Here is a 16,206-nt window from a genome sequence, read left to right as displayed (position 1 = left end):
CTCTCTCTCTCTCTCTCAACACACACACACTAGGAGAGGGAGTGCTGGATGTGCTCTGAGTTCTTCCAGCAACAGGAGAGTTGGGAGTGGGAGAGTGAGGTTAGGAGAGTCCCAGCCAAAGTAAACAGGCTGAGTTGACAGTTACACTTTGGCCCTGAACGTTGATCTCTCCCAACACTGTGTGAAGGAATGCTACTGTAGAACAGCCAGCAGCTCCACAGTACACTGACTGGCACTCTCCCTGCCCTCTGCTGCACTACCCTCCTCAGCAGTCATTGCTTCAACATTGACCCCATTCTCCTCTCCCTCCACATCTCCCCCATTCTTCTCTCTGCCCACCTTCTCATCCCCCTCTCCTTCTGCACCTCCCCCACCCCCTCTTCCTCTAAACACCCCCCACCCCCCCACCCTCTCTCCCGCAAAGAGCTGGAGCAACCACAACGTCGTTCATGGTTTTACAGTGGAAATTTGGGTTGTTTTGAGTTGAGTGTTAAGTGTCTAACAGTTGAACTGAGCCCCACCAGTCTCGTCTGAATTTCCCAGAGGAGGAAATAACAGAAATCTTAATTTTAAAAACGGCTATTTTTAAACAAGAATCTTCCTCTCACTCAGTGGGATGTGTTTTATTTGGGGGACAGTCCCAGTGATGATGTAGCCTTCAGTGTGAGAACTTTATAAACGCTTCCTCCCTTTAATTGGAGACAGCAGTGTGAAGGTGCCCCCTTCTGTCTCCTCAGATTCTGATCTGCTTAGCATCGCGGGTCTCAGACGGAAGGAATGTCTCTCTGTAAAAGCTGTACAGCTGGCGTGGGCCGCCCATTTCCATACGCGCTTCCTCCAGACAGGGCAGGATCGCTCCCAGACACGCCGGAGCTGCTGCCGCGCAGAGGCCACGCCCATCTGTCTCTAATGTGCACGGAGACCAAGGCCTTCTGACCGCGCCCTACGGTGAGGCCGAGCCCCTTGCCAAGTACAAAGGCCCCAGCCGGCTACCCTTGCCCGTCAGCGAGGTCACAGTCACATGTCTCCCATATCACCATGCCAACTGAGCTTCTGTCAGTCAATGAGAGGATAAGCATGACGATTGAGAGAAGTGCGAGGATGGCAGCATATGGTGGGCGTGACATAGCACTGAATGACCTCTGTCCAGGTGGGTCTCCATGGTTGCACCTATAAGCATGCCTCTAGCAGCTTATATCAATTCATTTGAAAACATCCAGATTTTATTGAACGTAGCCCTCCCAACTAATATAATGCCACAGAATACATCACACAACGGGTAAACTAACCTCAACAACCACCTATGTGTAGAAACCATGTTCAGACAGTTATGTGAAATTAATCAAAAAGGAAGACCAAGAAGTGCAGAGTTTACTCCTTGGTGGCAATCCTGTGGTGAAATGTGTCACAGTCGTGTATTAACAGTGAGATTTATGTCGTTCTACTGTATTATAGTGAATCCACTACCCTTCTGGAAGGTACAGTGCAAACAGAATACAGTGATGATACTAAAACAATGAATGTGGGGCTGCTTGGTGACTTCCAATTAAGGTACAGTGTATCAATGGGTCCCTCGGTCTGGTATTGAATCAGGATCGTTCCAGCGCTCACCATAGCCAGCAGCCCTGCAGGACGACACGCAGTTGGCTCTAGTGTCACCCACGGATGGGATGGTTTCAATCGGCTGGGATGACATTGTCTGATCACACACCAGCGACCCCTGCTGGTCAGTCGAGTACCTGAAAATCTGCCTGTTATGGTGCGCAAGTGTCTTCCTCTGACTCATGTCTGTGTAAACCTGACTTGTTTGGGCTTTGGGCATTACACATTGGGGAGGGAAATGAGGGAATAGTGTTTAAATAAATCAATGAGTATTCCAGATGCTGCACTCTGTGGTAATATAAAGCAAGGTATTGCATAATACATTGTCCACTGTTGGAATGTTTAGAAAGAGCTTCGGTGTTGCTATCCAGAACTTTTATGTATTTATTTTTTGTTTCTGGAGAAGTCAGATATATTAGCAGTACATTATTGAGCCCATAAAAATACAAATGAGCACATTATTCCACCAAGCACATAAACAAGCCAACTGAAAATTACCTTGTCTGCTACTGTATGTACCAACTGCCAAGAACAGTAACAACAGAAAGTTGTCTGGTTCTCTGTATCCACCCAAAACTGCCTAAGCTTATTTTGGTGCTACATTTTGGTGGCATTGCTAGGTAATTAAATAATGCTGAAATGTGAATCATATAATTGTGAAAAATCAGTTTCTTCCCATATATTTTATTATTGGTAGTTCTTAATATACACACGCAAGCCTTGGCCTTTTCATGTTTTTTTTTATTTTCCCGCTGTCTAGTCTTTCTTTGTGCCATACACCCAAATCACAGGGGGGCATTTTATTTATAAAAGTATTTGTTTTCTTTCCTTCTTGGGTCGTCAAATCCAAATGTCGGGAAAGGCATGTATGAGCCCTCTCTCTCTCTCTCTGCATGATTATGCGCTTAGGGAAGAGCGTTCGTGGAGGGCTGTGATCATGTGTAGGTGTGTAGGGCAGACGCGTCCAGAATAGAAGCTGAGAGACCTTTAGGGGTTTGCGCCACAAGCCACCCCACTCTGGAGTCGGGCAGACAGGGAGGCAGACGGCGTGGGATGTGCATGAGTAGTCAGACGGCCGTAGCGGGAGAGGATTCAGACGGAAGTCTGGTTTTGGGCGACCCAGATACGCACAGCTCACTGCGTCGCTCTTTGTTGTGGTTCGGCAGCTTCCACCAGCGCTCCTCGAGACGTGGAACAATGTCCAGCAAAGAAAACAACTGCGGAATCGGACAGATTGAAATCCGGCAGGGAGTATACGTCAATGACCCAAACGCGGAACCTCAGCTCTGCCCCCCAAAAACATAGAATTTGGGTTTTGTGTGTCCCTCCCAATGACTCAACTCACTAAATATACTATACATATATATAATAACTACATTCAGATAAACATGGTTAAAGGCGGTTTTCCTTGTACCAAATTTGTCTAACAACAAAATTGAGGTGTGTTTTTCCACGAATCTATAGATCTGAAAATAATGTTGAGCAGATCTGCCTGTTGAGCAGAATGGAAGCAGTACATACAAGATATCTTCACTATGGCTCTGTCCTAGGTTCACAGCAGAGTTTTGTCTTTAACATATACACTACATGGCCAAAAGTATGTGCACAACCAAACTTCACACCCATATGTGCTTGTTGAACATCTCATTCCAAAACCATGGGCATTAATGTGGAGTTGGTCCCCCCTTTTCTGCTATAACAGCCTCCACTCTTCAGGGAAGGCTTCCCACTTTGTTTTAGAACATGACAACTTTACAGTTGGAGCTTTGCATTCAGGCAGGTAGCGTTCTCCTGGCATTCTCTAAACTGATTTGTCCATCAGAAAGCCAGATAGTGAAGCATGATTCATCACTTCAGAAAATGTGTTTCCACTACTCCGGAATCCAATGGCAGCGTGCTTTACACCACTCCAGCCCACGCTTGGTATTGTGCATGGTGATCTTAGGCTTGCGCGCGGCTACTCAGCCATGGGAACGCATTTCATGAAGCTTCCAACGAACAGTTCTTGTGCTGACGTTGCTTCAGAGGCAGTCTGGAACTCGGTAATGAGTGTTGCCAAGGACAAGATCATTTTTACATGCTATGCACTTCAGCACTCAGCGGTCCCGTTCTGTGAGATTGTGTGACCTATCACTTCACAGCTGAGCTGAGCACCTAGATGTTTCCACTTCACCATAACAGCATAACAAGTTCACCGGGGCAGCTTTAGCAGGTCAGAAATTTGGCCAACTGACTTGCTGGAAAGGTGGCGTCCTATGACAGTGCCACGTTGAAATTCACAGCTCTTCAGTACGACCCATTCTACAGCTAACATTTGTCTATGGAAATTGCATGACTGCATGCTTGATTGTATGCACCTGTTAGAAATGGGTGTGCTTGAAGGAACCAAACCCACTAATTAGAAGCAATGTCCACATACTTTTGGCCATGTAGCTTATCTAGTTTACCAGTGGTGTACTAGTTCAGTAATGTATGTACAGTAAATCAAAGCTATAAATATACTGAATCATCCCAGCCTTATATCAGGCTGGTTCTGAGAACATATCTGTGCCAGTTGTTGGTATATACCAGAGACAGTCCTGAGTTTCTTTCAGATACACTCCAGGCCAGTCTTACAGATCTACTGGGTTCAGTAATCAGACCTGGGGTGGATTGAAAACCAGCGTACTTCTGGAAAACTAAGTTTCCCCCTTTGCCTCATTGCTGTAAGATAAAGAACATTAATAAGATGTAACTGTGACAGAAATATCCAACGTAAACAAAAAAGCTTGCGGTTTCCTTTCATACACACAGTAATTCTACTTATTTTCATTCCCACATGAAGGTAGATAGGGTTGCAGGGTAACAATTCTACCTGGTGAAACATACATCAGGACTGTGTCATTGCAGCTGCGTGAATCTCTGGCTGTTGTCCACTCTTTTCAGCAGTGGACACAACTGCTACCCTCTGTCTGTCATTTTTAGGTACAGCAATGTTCCGGTGATATAAACATACAGGGGTTGCAATACTGAAATGACCATTTCATTAGAAAGTTGATTACACTAATTAAGGCCAGTAGAAGAAGTTTCATACTGAAAAAATAATTTTAAGTATTTTTCCTAGATTTTCAAACTTTAAAAAGGGTCAATTTGACCCGCAACATAACAGGAGGGTTAAAGGCAATCGTGTCCTAACGCTAAGCTGGTTCAGGAATGCTGGACCGAACTCTTGCCTTAATAATTTAAATTCACACAGGTTACATGACTTGTTGGGCACAATAAAAAAAATTTCACAAAGAAAGCTTGTGAACTGGTAATCCCTGAAGTACTCTTCACCATTAACCCAGCTTTATACATCTTAAAAGTTGTCCCTTGTATGTCTCCAAATCAGACACTCAGATAAAATGTCGCCAAAGTGGGTTGTTAGGGATAGTATACTGTATATCTCCAAAGGCTAGTGCCTTATGTCTGTGGACACTGCATCAATTAGAAGGCGAGAGTGCTTCATTAGCAACAAAGCTTCTGTGACATCACAGAATTAGATAGACTTCAATTTTAACATGTTGCATATCTGATTATGTGTGCTTAGCCTGAGAGCTTATTTTGGTAATATTTTAGATTTTTTTAAGGCAGTTTGACCTTCTCCACTCTGCATTTAAGCAGAAAACCAACACTGGAAGTTTCCTGGTAAAAGCATGCTGATCGTAACACAGAGGGCCCCCATGTGATGTCAGTGGGGTTCCTGCAGACGCTTGTGGTCTGTGGGACGGGACGGGATTCCTCCTGCGGAACGCAGCTGACTCACCGCTGGCCTTGCACCACAGCGAGACATCGTGGGCAGCCCCGTACTACAGCTCCACGTCGCAGTCATTACGCCACATTATATATTATCTTGGCCGGGACGTGTGTCTTGTTTTTTTTCCTCCCGTTCATACTGTTGGTTACTGATTCCAATCAGATGAAGTAATATTAGCCACAGTTATTAGCCTAGTTCCTATCCCTGCATATTTCACTTCCATGTCATAGTCAGCATTACGCCACTGAAAATCTTACTCACATGTTACCACTATGTCTGTGTCAGTGTGTTATGGACTGCTCTCTGTCTCAGTCAGTGGGTTACTGCTCTGTCTCAGTCGGTGTGTTACTGTGCTCTGTCTCCTTCTGTCGGTGGGTTATTGTGCTCTCTCCCAGTCTCTCAGTGCGTTACTGCGCCATGTTTAAGTCCGTTAGTACATAACTGTCTCAGACCATCAGTACATTACTGCACCGTGTCGTAGTACTTTAGTCCATTAGTATGTTCCTGTGCCATGTCTCAGTCCTTTTGTTCGTTACTGCATCCTGTCTCAGTCCATTAGTAAATAACTGTGCCCTGTCGCAGGCTAATAGTAAATGGTAAATGGACTGCATTTATATAGCGCTTTTATCCAAAGCGCTTTACAATTGATGCCTCTCATTCGCCAGAGCAGTTAGGGATTAGGTGTCTTGCTCAAGGACACTTCGACATGCCCAGGGCGGGGTTTGAACCGGCAACCCTCTGACTGCCAGACAATCGGTCTTACCTCCTGAGCTATGTCGCCCCCTAATAGTACATTATTGCATCCTGTCTCTGTCCATTATTGTGTTACTGTAACCTGTCTGAGTCCATTATTATGTTACTATGACCTTTCTCAGTCCATTACTGCATTAGTATGTTACTAAGCCATGTCTAAGTCAGTTAGTACATTACTTCATCCTGTCTTAGTCAGTCAGTATGTTACTGTTACCTGACTGAGTCCATTACTACATTACTATGCCCTTTCTCAGTACATTAGTGCATTATTACATTACTGCACCCTGTCTCAGACATTCAGTGTGTTACTGCACTTTGTCTCTGTCCATCACTGGATTATTGTGCTGTGTCCCAGTCCCTCATTGCGTTACCATGCCCTGTCACAGTCCATTAGTACATAACTGCACCCTGTCTCAGTCCGTTAGTACATAACTGTGCCGTCTCAGTCCGTTAGTACATAACTGTGCCCTGTCTCAGTCCGTTAGTACATAACTGTGCTCTGTCACAGTCCATTAGTACATTACTGTGTCCTGTCTCAGTCCGTTAGTACATAACTGTGCTCTGTCACAGTCCATTAGTACATTACTGTGCTCTGTCACAGTCCATTAGTACATAACTGTGCTCTGTCACAGTCCATTAGTACATAACTGTGCCGTCTCAGTCCGTTAGTACATAACTGTGCCATCTCAGTCCGTTAGTACATAACTGTGCCATCTCAGTCCGTTAGTACATAACTGTGTCCTGTCACAGTCCGTTAGTACATAACTGTGCCGTCTCAGTCCGTTAGTACATAACTGTGCTCTGTCACAGTCCGTTAGTACATAACTGTGTCCTGTCTCAGTCCGTTAGTACATAACTGTGCTCTGTCACAGTCCATTAGTACATAACTGTGCTCTGTCACAGTCCGTTAGTACATTACTGTGTCCTGTCTCAGTCCGTTAGTACATAACTGTGCCGTCTCAGTCCATTAGTACATAACTGTGCTCTGTCACAGTCCATTAGTACATTACTGTGTCCTGTCTCAGTCCGTTAGTACATAACTGTACCGTCTCAGTCCCTTAGTACATAACTGTGCCGTCTCAGTCCGTTAGTACATAACTGCGCCCTGTCACAGTCCGTTAGTAAATAACTGCGTCCTGTCACAGTCCATTAGTACATAACTGCACCCTGTCACAGTCCGTTAGTAAATAACTGCGTCCTGTCACAGTCCATTAGTACATAACTGCGTCCTGTCTCAGTCCGTTAGTACATAACTGTGCTCTGTCACAGTCCATTAGTACATAACTGTGCCGTCTCAGTCCGTTAGTACATAACTGCGTCCTGTCACAGTCCATTAGTACATAACTGCATCCTGTCTCAGTCCGTTAGTACATAACTGCGTCCTGTCTCAGTCCGTTAGTACATAACTGCGTCCTGTCACAGTCCATTAGTACATAACTGCATCCTGTCTCAGTCCGTTAGTACATAACTGCGTCCTGTCTCAGTCCGTTAGTACATAACTGTGTCCTGTCACAGTCCATTAGTACATAACTGCATCCTGTCTCAGTCCGTTAGTACATAACTGCGCCCTGTCACAGTCTGTTAGTAAATAACTGCGTCCTGTCACAGTCCATTAGTACATAATTGCATCCTGTCTCAGTCCATTAGTACATAACTGTGCCATCTCAGTCCGTTAGTACAATACTGTGTCGTCTCAGTCCATTAGTACATAACTGTGTCCTGTCACAGTACATTAGCAGATAACTGTGCTCTGTCCCAGTCCATTAGTACATAACTGTGTCCTGTCACAGTCCATTAGTACATAACTGCATCCGGTCTCAGTCCATTAGTACATACCTGTGTCTTGTCACAGTCTGTTAGTACAGAACTGTGTCCTGTCTCAGTCCATTTGTATATTATTGTGCTCTGTCTCAGTCTGTCAGTAAGTTATTGTGCTCTTTCAGTCAGTGTGTTACTAAACTTTCATCTGGGTCTGTTTTTTTTGTCTCAGGCAGTGTGCTACAGCTGTCAGTGTCTCAGTGACTGTGTTACTGACCTCTGGTTAGAGCGATGTCGGTAATGTGATAGAGAAGGTAATGTGTAACTTTGGTCTGTTTTTCATCATTGTGTCCTAGCTGTTTCATACAACGGGGGATGTTTTGTGTGAGGGTGATCCCAGGACAGTTTTTTTCAATTTGCGATGCGATTTGTGACCCTGCTTTTATAAAAAAAGTTTGCAAGATTTACTCCACATTTACAACTCTCAGGGGTTGCTTTCCATTTGTATCCCACTGGGTTTAATTTCATGAGTTTTTCTTTGCAAGGAATACAAAGCACAGCTGGTATTTACCTGCTTGTCCAGGTTTATTGTATGTATACGGCCTTACTTATTTTTCAAATACAAAAACTCAATATTTATTATACTTACAGTATATAGCAAAAATAACAAATTCCACACTTTCATTCCCATCCTTTTGGAGGGCACTGTATGTCATCATAAATTATTTATGGTTATGTTTTTTCCAGTTTCAATGATTCTTCATCCTTACTGCAACTTCTGTTACGTGTTCCACACCTGGAGATGATCTGTGCTTCTTGATTGGCTGCAAGCTCGTGCTGGTACAGTACGTTACAACAAACCCCGTATTAGCTCAACTTTGTGGGAAGTCCGTCAAACAAAATTGTCTGAAAGCTCTACAATGAAAATTCTACGTGGGAAATGCATAAGACGTTCAGAAGAGGACAAATCAGGTGTGATAGTAATCTACAGCATCTCCCTCGAGTTATTAGTGCGATCAGTTTTACAGACGAACAGTATGCTAGCCTTCCAGTTAATTGGCCTCGACTGCAGTGCCACCTTCTGGCCAGATGTGGCACATGAGGCTTTTCTGTGCAAAGACCTAAGCCCGGCCATCTGCTTTGAAAGAGAAGACAAACTGTGGAAACAGACACATTCATACTCTAATAGTACAGACACTGTCAAGGTGTCAGACACACTGTTCTCTGCCACTCCCGAGCCACTTTCCTTTGTACAGCAGATTTTAACTCTGTTCCGGACACGCCTTGCTTCTGAGTTGAGGCCGTGTGCGAAAGTGTTGCTGGGAATTGAGGGAGTATATGGGTGAGGTGAACTTTCAGCACTTCTGCTGTCAATGTACATCTCTTTTAATCCTCTCAAAGGCATCCAGACATCATGAAAAGACTACATATTTTATGACTTATTCTTGACTACTCACGCCTGTCTTCTGGCAGCTGATTGTACATGGAAACATTCACACTCGCACATAATCACTCTCGTCACATTACAAGCTAGGATGCTCCTGTGTTCAGACCCAACAGCCAACAGGTGTCTTTTTCAGGTCCTTTTTTTCCCTTATTAACCCATCCTGGTCTAACCTATTCACTTCACAAAGAACAATGCTGCTTTGCTCAATACCAGCATCCTGTTAAGGTATCAGTATCAGCATGGTTAATACCTGGAATTAACATATTAGTTCACTGAAGAGCCCACTGCCTCTGTTAAATTTCAGAGGATTTTCTCTCCTTTTTTGAAGTACACATAGGTGGCAAGGCTACACTGTTCAGCTCCTACAAGCACCCACCTTGAACATGCCTCTTTAGGCCAGCTCATGTGTATGATATTAGCTCTGCAAACAAACCAAGTAGAGTAAGCAATGCCCTTAACAGGTTTTTAGTAGTAACCTGGATGGAGTACTCCACCCACTCCAATAGGTAAAAAGTTTATTGGTATCCAGGGCCTGTGCTTGAAGGCAGAATTGAAGGGCCTGCCATTACAGGAGGACGACGTGCTGAGTGGTCCCAGAGTTCCCCCTGCAGGTGATGTGAAGTATTACACATTCTAACAGGTCAGAGAGCTCTCTCTGCAGGTAGTGCTGAGCGGTTTGCATTGTAAATGTATCGGGTCCTCCTGCTCCTGAAATTACTGGCACAGTCACAAATCACAGACATGTTCCTGACTGGCCTCAGTCGTACAGAATTACTGTGTTCCTGAGTGCCACAGATAGACTGGCCAAACATGCAATGTAAAGTTCATGATATTTATTAATAATCTAGATATTTAAAAACTGCCAATGAGTCAGGCCCCACCCCCTGTAAATCATATCACTGTGACCACTGTGGTTGACAGTCTAGGTTTTAAATAATGTCCCTTTCCAAAACATCAACAAAAAAAAAAAGAAAACTTGTGCGGTAATGATATAGGAAAAGAAAAGTCTGTTTGGGTCCATGGTCTCCGTTCTGCATGTCAGCCCTTGGCGAGGCAGAAGTACAGAGGTTTGGTCTCTCACCAAAACTGACTCAACGGCCCCTGAGGTACAGCATGGTCTCACCAAAACCGACACACCAGCCCCTGAGGTATGGTCTCACCAAACTGACACACTGGCATTCAAAGTACTGATTGGCTTTTGCGGGAAAAAAAAAAAAAAAAACATTTATTAAATACTCTCCTTGTCACCATCGTTAATAAGACTAGTCGAGGACTGTGGCCGAGTCCTGGGTCCCTAAATGAATCCTGGGAAGGTGTGCTGCAGGAAGAGCACCACGCACACCACCACGAGGGCGCAGAGCAGGAGCAGCAGCCACACCGGGAAGGACCCTGTGAGAACGAGAGACACCATGACTGTGCGTGGCCCTCTTACAGTACGCACATGCTGCATTCAAATTCATAAACCTGAATACAGAAGGAGGGAGGGGCAGAGAGAGGGACACACACGTTTACAGATCCCCTCTTATTGTGGGCGCGGTCCCCGTACTCACCTCGGTGGGGCAGGACGTGCATCTTGCAGCGGCTGTCCACCGCTACGCTCAGCAAGGCGGCTTCGTTGTCTCCCAGAATCCCCCTGCCCTTCGGGGAGTCTGGCAGGAAGGCCAGATCGGTGACCACGATCCCATGGGCTTCCTGAACGTAGTAAAGACTCTGCAGGAGCCACAGACATAGGAGGAGAGGTTAGCGTGTGCATGTGCGTGTGTGTCTGTGCGTGTGTGTGTGTGCGTGCGAGTATGTGCGTACCTGCAGTGAGAAGGCAATGTAAATGGACACTGATCCCGTCACTGTCCCCAAGCCCAGAAACGTCCCAGAGTCGCTGAAACCACAGGGAATTATAGAATCAAGGAATTCGTCCCAAAACACGTGTATTCAATCACAGAGGAAAAACAATCATCACAAGACTCAGGACATCCCTCCTCCTCACCTGACAGCCAGGCAGGAAATGACCTCACTGCCACAGGGTTTGGTAAGCAAGGGGAGAAAGTTCCGCCCGTCCCACTTGGTGAGGTAGCAGGGGGGCGGCCTGCGGTCACGTTTGTGAGGAATCTGGACCGTGTAGAGCCTCAGAGCATCGGACTGGTCCTCCACCTTTGCAAACCTGAAAGAGACAAAGAAAGCAGAGACTAATCAACAGCTGTTCAAAGTCAAATCCACACACATCAGCATGGATTGCCGCTCACATCCATAACATCAATGTGAACATCAGCAGCCTTGAGACACAGAAGAAGCACTCGCCTGCAGGCTTGGTAGCGGTACATCTTATCGGTGATGTGAGGCATGTTGTCATGCCAACTCAATCCCACGACCAGCTGGTCATTACTCCACACACAGCACGCAAAGTCCCGCCCTACTGTCACGATCTGCTTCACAAACAAACACACACAGATGTAGGTTATAGAAACATGCTGTTTGAGAGTCCTTGATCTTCAGCCCAAGCATAAACACACATAATTCAGACCAGAGCCACATTTTGGGAGGGCACAGCCTTAAGATACAAGGGCGGGGTGAACACCAGAAAAGTCAAATAAATCAACCAACAGCAGCTGGACTTCAGTATTGGGCAAACAGATGACCCAGGTCACATGACCCACCACTCAGGACTAGAGTAACCAGAGCCATATTGGTGTTCTCCTGGTTCTTCACAAACTTGGTTCTTCATTTCTGTATCAGAAGTCATTCATTACCTTGTTATCAGGACTGATATCTAAGTCTTCAATCTCCCCATCATGAGCCTTGAAATCCAGCTTCTCCTTCATTGCAGGGTACTGAAATAAAAATAAAGCAGTAGTCTACTCACATGCGGTATAAGAGCCACTCTGTTCACACTCTGCATCAGTATTTAATTCTGATAAACATGCATTATATATTTTGCATTTGGCTAGGTAGAGAGGTCTGCTATGTTGCATTAGTTACTGTGTTTCGTAATACAAAACCACAGTGAAGCGGGAGGCAGGCGGAAGCAGGCATGGTGGTGACGCGGCCTCACCTCCCACACGCGGACGTGTCCATCCGCCCCACCGGTCAGCAGCAGGCTGAGGTCAGCACTGAACCTCACGCACTTCTGCAGGGGGTCAGTGGGGCTGCGGTCCGAGCACACCTCCCCCACCGCCTCCACCGACATCTGAGGGGTCTCGTCTCTTGTCTCCGCCTCGTCCCCGCCTGCCTCGGCCCGCCGATGCCCCCCACGCCGCCTGGGGGCCGTCTGCTTGCCGTCGCCCCCTTCTGTAAAGACAGAAAAGAGCAACACACAATACCTCAGCACTGGGCTGGCACACGCTCACTCTCTACCTCACTCGCACTCACAAACTCACCCAACATTTTTTAGCTACACTACATGCTACCTACCTTCTCTAGCTGTAGCCTTGTGGCCATCCTTCTTGGAGCACTGTTTAAAGCGCATCAAACTGCAAGTGCCATCCTGCCCTGCTGCGATCACATCGCCCCCTAGTGCCAAGTTCATGGTAGCGCGGGTGTCTGTGTCATGGGAGTGCAGAAGTGTAGCACTGTGCCGGCCACCGACCAACTCCAGACCCAGGAAGTGCTGCAAGACACCAGTCAATCAACCAGTCAATCAACCATCACCTCAGAGTTACATCCTTACATACTCACGGACACACATGTACACACACTTGATTGCCATCATTCAAAATGCTTTGGTCTCCAAATGTAAAGGCACTGCTGTATTTTATTCAGCGTAACAAACATCAGAAACATGCAAACAGTGCTCATTGAGAAGAGTATGAGCATGATGCTTACCACTCCATTTTTAATTCCAGTCTTTGAAGCGCCACCCCCACCTGCTGTGACAACTAATCCTGTTTCAGGGTGCACCTTCACAGTATAGAGAGGGAAGGGAGCGCAGTAGAGGTCTGGATGTTTCCGTCGGCCCATAGTGTCAGAGAAGCTCGCAAATTCACTTCTGCTCAACAGAAACACAACAGCCGTGATTACTGCTAAATATACACAATGGACAGTGCACAGATAATGCTCAACAGCTAAAAGACAACACAAGCATTGGACCCCAGGGCATCTGGCTTGAGTAATACTTAGTTGTGTGCTTACACTACTGTTATGTCCCTCAGAGAATGGTTGTGAAAAGTTAACTAACTGTAAGTTACCGAACTGGCAAACCTATATGACGATCGAACTCAGACTAAATAACCAACAAAAGCCACCAGGCCATCATGACGTTGGTTCCAACAAATAACATTATGGCCAAGCTGATGCAAGAGAGCGCCCACCGGTTAGCTAACATATGTAGCTTGACAGCAAGTCTACGTTAACTACATCTGGACTTATTATGATAAGGATAATGACTGTTGCAAGTAATTTGGGTAGTAGTACCTATTAATTGGCTAAACACTGGTATTTGACAGCTGCAGCTTAGCAAGTATCAATTACCCCACAAAGCTATCTGCCTTCATAGATTAAATAAAAACTAGAAAAAATAAACTAGTTTACACACACAAATCGTGAGACGACAGAAACTAGCTAGATGCTGCTGACTGTCACCATCTGGGCTAACGGCAGCTACGTTAGCCATTGTAAATGAGAAGTTCTTATTTATTCTTAGCAAGCTACCAAACTGTATTTTGCAGCTTACCTAATTGCACTGGTAAATGCTAGCGAAAGAAAAAGAGTGCACTCACACTGTTTGCTCGCTAGCTGGGCAATAGGCAAAATAATACTTTCAGTTAGCTACTAATTTAGCTAGGTAGCAAGTGTCGGTAGGGATGTGGTGCATAGAACGTCGCTAAAGCTTGCTGCATACTGCGCTGTGACCTCGTGAAGCAGCTAGCAACATAACTACCTGTCTCTCGAGCCTTCTACCTGTCAAGCACGATCCAGTTTTGACCTCCCTGATAATTCAGTCCAAAATCTTGGGACTTCGCATAGTAAGCTGTCACCGGTTTGCGCACAACCAAAACAAGAATGAAACCCCTCTTCCTTACCTACACGTCAGCAACGCTTCGCGTGCGCGACTACGTCGTTTGAAAGACGTACGTAGACCTCGATTTACCGTAAAAGCAGAAATAAAAGTGTGCAATTTGGCCGGACTTTCTTAATTATCTATTCACACAACTCCTGGTAGCTCTGCCCTTGGATCTTTCTACATACATTGACAAGATCCATAGCCCGCCCAAAATTTTGTCGCCAATGCCAGCATGCTAATGATTTTACATTCACAAACGCTTCCGGAGGCACATTTTCAGCTGTGGAATTAACATGTTCACTAATATCCGCATATTAGCTTTCATCACGCATTCACAACTATGTAGGTATTCTGCAGCTTATTGCTTCTTCAAGTTATATATGTGCCCCCTGCCTAGGTGGTTAGGTTTTGCTATGCATGTTACTAAGAATCTAATAATTAATCAGAATTATAAAAGCAGAATTAATCACACACATAAAAGATAAAAGCCCCTCTGTTTCTTACCTTCCAGTGGTCTCACTGTAGGGGAGAGTCATTACTCAGAGAAAAAAAGTGAAATTGTTTAAAAAATGTTGTCCCCAAAGTCTATGTGCTGATTTCTTCATATTTGGTCTTGTTCCAGTCTAATTTTTTAAGGTTCTTTTTCCAACCCCTTACTCCAAGCCACTCACACAATTCCACTATAACATCAGGAACAACTTCTGCATTTACATACAGCATATCAAATTCAGTTCCCTCATATGCTTCCTACACTCCCCCATTCATTTTTAAATATCATTTACTGATTCATGTTTACACTGTTCTTGCTTCATCAAACCCTCCCTGCCCTTGCTGGCAGTCTTTCGTTGCCTCTTTATTTTTACACTTTCCCATCTATGTTCATCCTCGCTGTTGCAATCCCTCTTAGCAGGGCAGTTTGCCCCATCTTTGACCATGGTCCCCCGAGTGGCTCCATCCAGCAACGGGCCTAGTCCTCCTAGTCTTCTGGTTCCTCTGGCCCCAGCCATTTCTGCACACGGTCACTTTTGAAAGGCTCTGGTTCAAACACAGGCTTCATCTTCATCACAACCACCTTTAATAAGGATGAGTTCAGTGCTGGGTTGAAATGGAGACCTCTTTGACAGACCAATTAAGTCAAGTCTATACATACTGGACAAAAGAAACCAACCAGAGATGATCTTATGGAATAAATTAATTTTCAATTTTATCACTGCAGTTGAACCTACATTTTTTGGCTGGACCGCAACAGCAGGGCCAACCCTACAAATGCAAATGTCTGTGATTGACTGACTGAGTGATGAAGTTACATCATTGGTCGGCCGAGTTATGAAGTTACACAATTGGTCGGCTGGATGAAGTGTATTAGGTCCAGCCATATATTAGGTTTTGACCTGGTCTTGTTTGTTGCTAAATTAAGTAAACAATTTAGGATTATCAGTTGCTATTCAGCTATTTTATCGAAACTTGTACACTAAAAATCATTTGATTGTATCTTGATGGCGTCATTATCAACATGTTACCAATCTATTATCTGTTACCAAGCCTCTAGAGGCTTGCTTCATTGAGTTATCCTGGAATTACATATATTCGTCACAGGGGATTCATAGCCAGTCAACTCTAGTTCTCATTGTTTGGGCTAGTCTTTTCTTGAAGTCACCTTGATGATTATCCATTTGCGCATTATTGTCATGGTTGTTGTAAACCAATCTAATCTTCGTTACAATAACTGAGCTGAAGCATGACTGGTGTGGTGTGACGTCTTTGCATTCCTTAGCTAAATGTTATTGTTGCTTTTCTCCAAGACGTGTATACATATTAGGTCTTAATCATATTTTTAAAATGCCTCATTTTCTCTGGTTATTTTTTATGTTCTTGGGA

At 45.0% G+C, this 16,206-nt stretch overlaps 1 protein-coding gene and 1 long non-coding RNA gene across 4 annotated transcripts; one reads left to right on the top strand and one right to left on the bottom strand.

Annotated features, from left to right (window-relative positions):
* Positions 1-421: 421 nt before the first annotated feature.
* LOC135258468 (uncharacterized) lies at positions 422-1,879 on the top strand. The gene is made up of 2 exons (XR_010330994.1): positions 422-1,150; positions 1,456-1,879. It is a non-coding gene; the product is annotated as an uncharacterized LOC135258468 (long non-coding RNA).
* An 8,274-nt stretch (positions 1,880-10,153) lies between these two features.
* preb (prolactin regulatory element binding) lies at positions 10,154-14,383 on the bottom strand. Of its 3 annotated transcripts, none has more exons than XM_064341831.1 (10): positions 14,226-14,383; positions 13,152-13,314; positions 12,741-12,936; positions 12,382-12,617; positions 12,080-12,160; positions 11,631-11,758; positions 11,320-11,493; positions 11,139-11,211; positions 10,886-11,045; positions 10,154-10,724 (listed from the first exon to the last, which is right to left on the bottom strand). In XM_064341831.1, exons 2-10 carry the CDS (start codon positions 13,284-13,286, stop codon positions 10,630-10,632), a joined length of 1,278 nt encoding a protein of 425 aa, XP_064197901.1. In that variant the 5' UTR covers positions 13,287-13,314; positions 14,226-14,383; the 3' UTR covers positions 10,154-10,629. The 3 variants fall into 3 exon arrangements, with proteins under 3 accessions (XP_064197901.1, XP_064197900.1, XP_064197906.1); XM_064341830.1 differs by having other exon boundaries at positions 14,206-14,365; XM_064341836.1 differs by having other exon boundaries at positions 11,631-11,755; positions 14,206-14,365.
* Between the last annotated feature and the right edge of the window lie 1,823 nt (positions 14,384-16,206).

Source organism: Anguilla rostrata, chromosome 1 (assembly GCF_018555375.3).
Source record: "Anguilla rostrata isolate EN2019 chromosome 1, ASM1855537v3, whole genome shotgun sequence".
NCBI classification, from domain to species: domain Eukaryota; kingdom Metazoa; phylum Chordata; class Actinopteri; order Anguilliformes; family Anguillidae; genus Anguilla; species Anguilla rostrata.
This window is presented reverse-complemented; position numbering and strand designations above follow the sequence as displayed.

Coding starts and splice junctions, on each gene's coding strand:
- preb (XM_064341831.1), bottom strand. CDS start 13,286: ATGGGCCGACGGAAACATCCAGACCTCTACTGCGCTCCCTTCCCTCTC. Junction 12,618..12,740: donor CAAGGCTACAGCTAGAGAAG/GTAGGTAGCATG, acceptor CTGTCTTTACAG/AAGGGGGCGACGGCAAGCAG. Junction 10,725..10,885: donor GCACGTCCTGCCCCACCGAG/GTGAGTACGGGG, acceptor TCGTTCTCACAG/GGTCCTTCCCGGTGTGGCTG.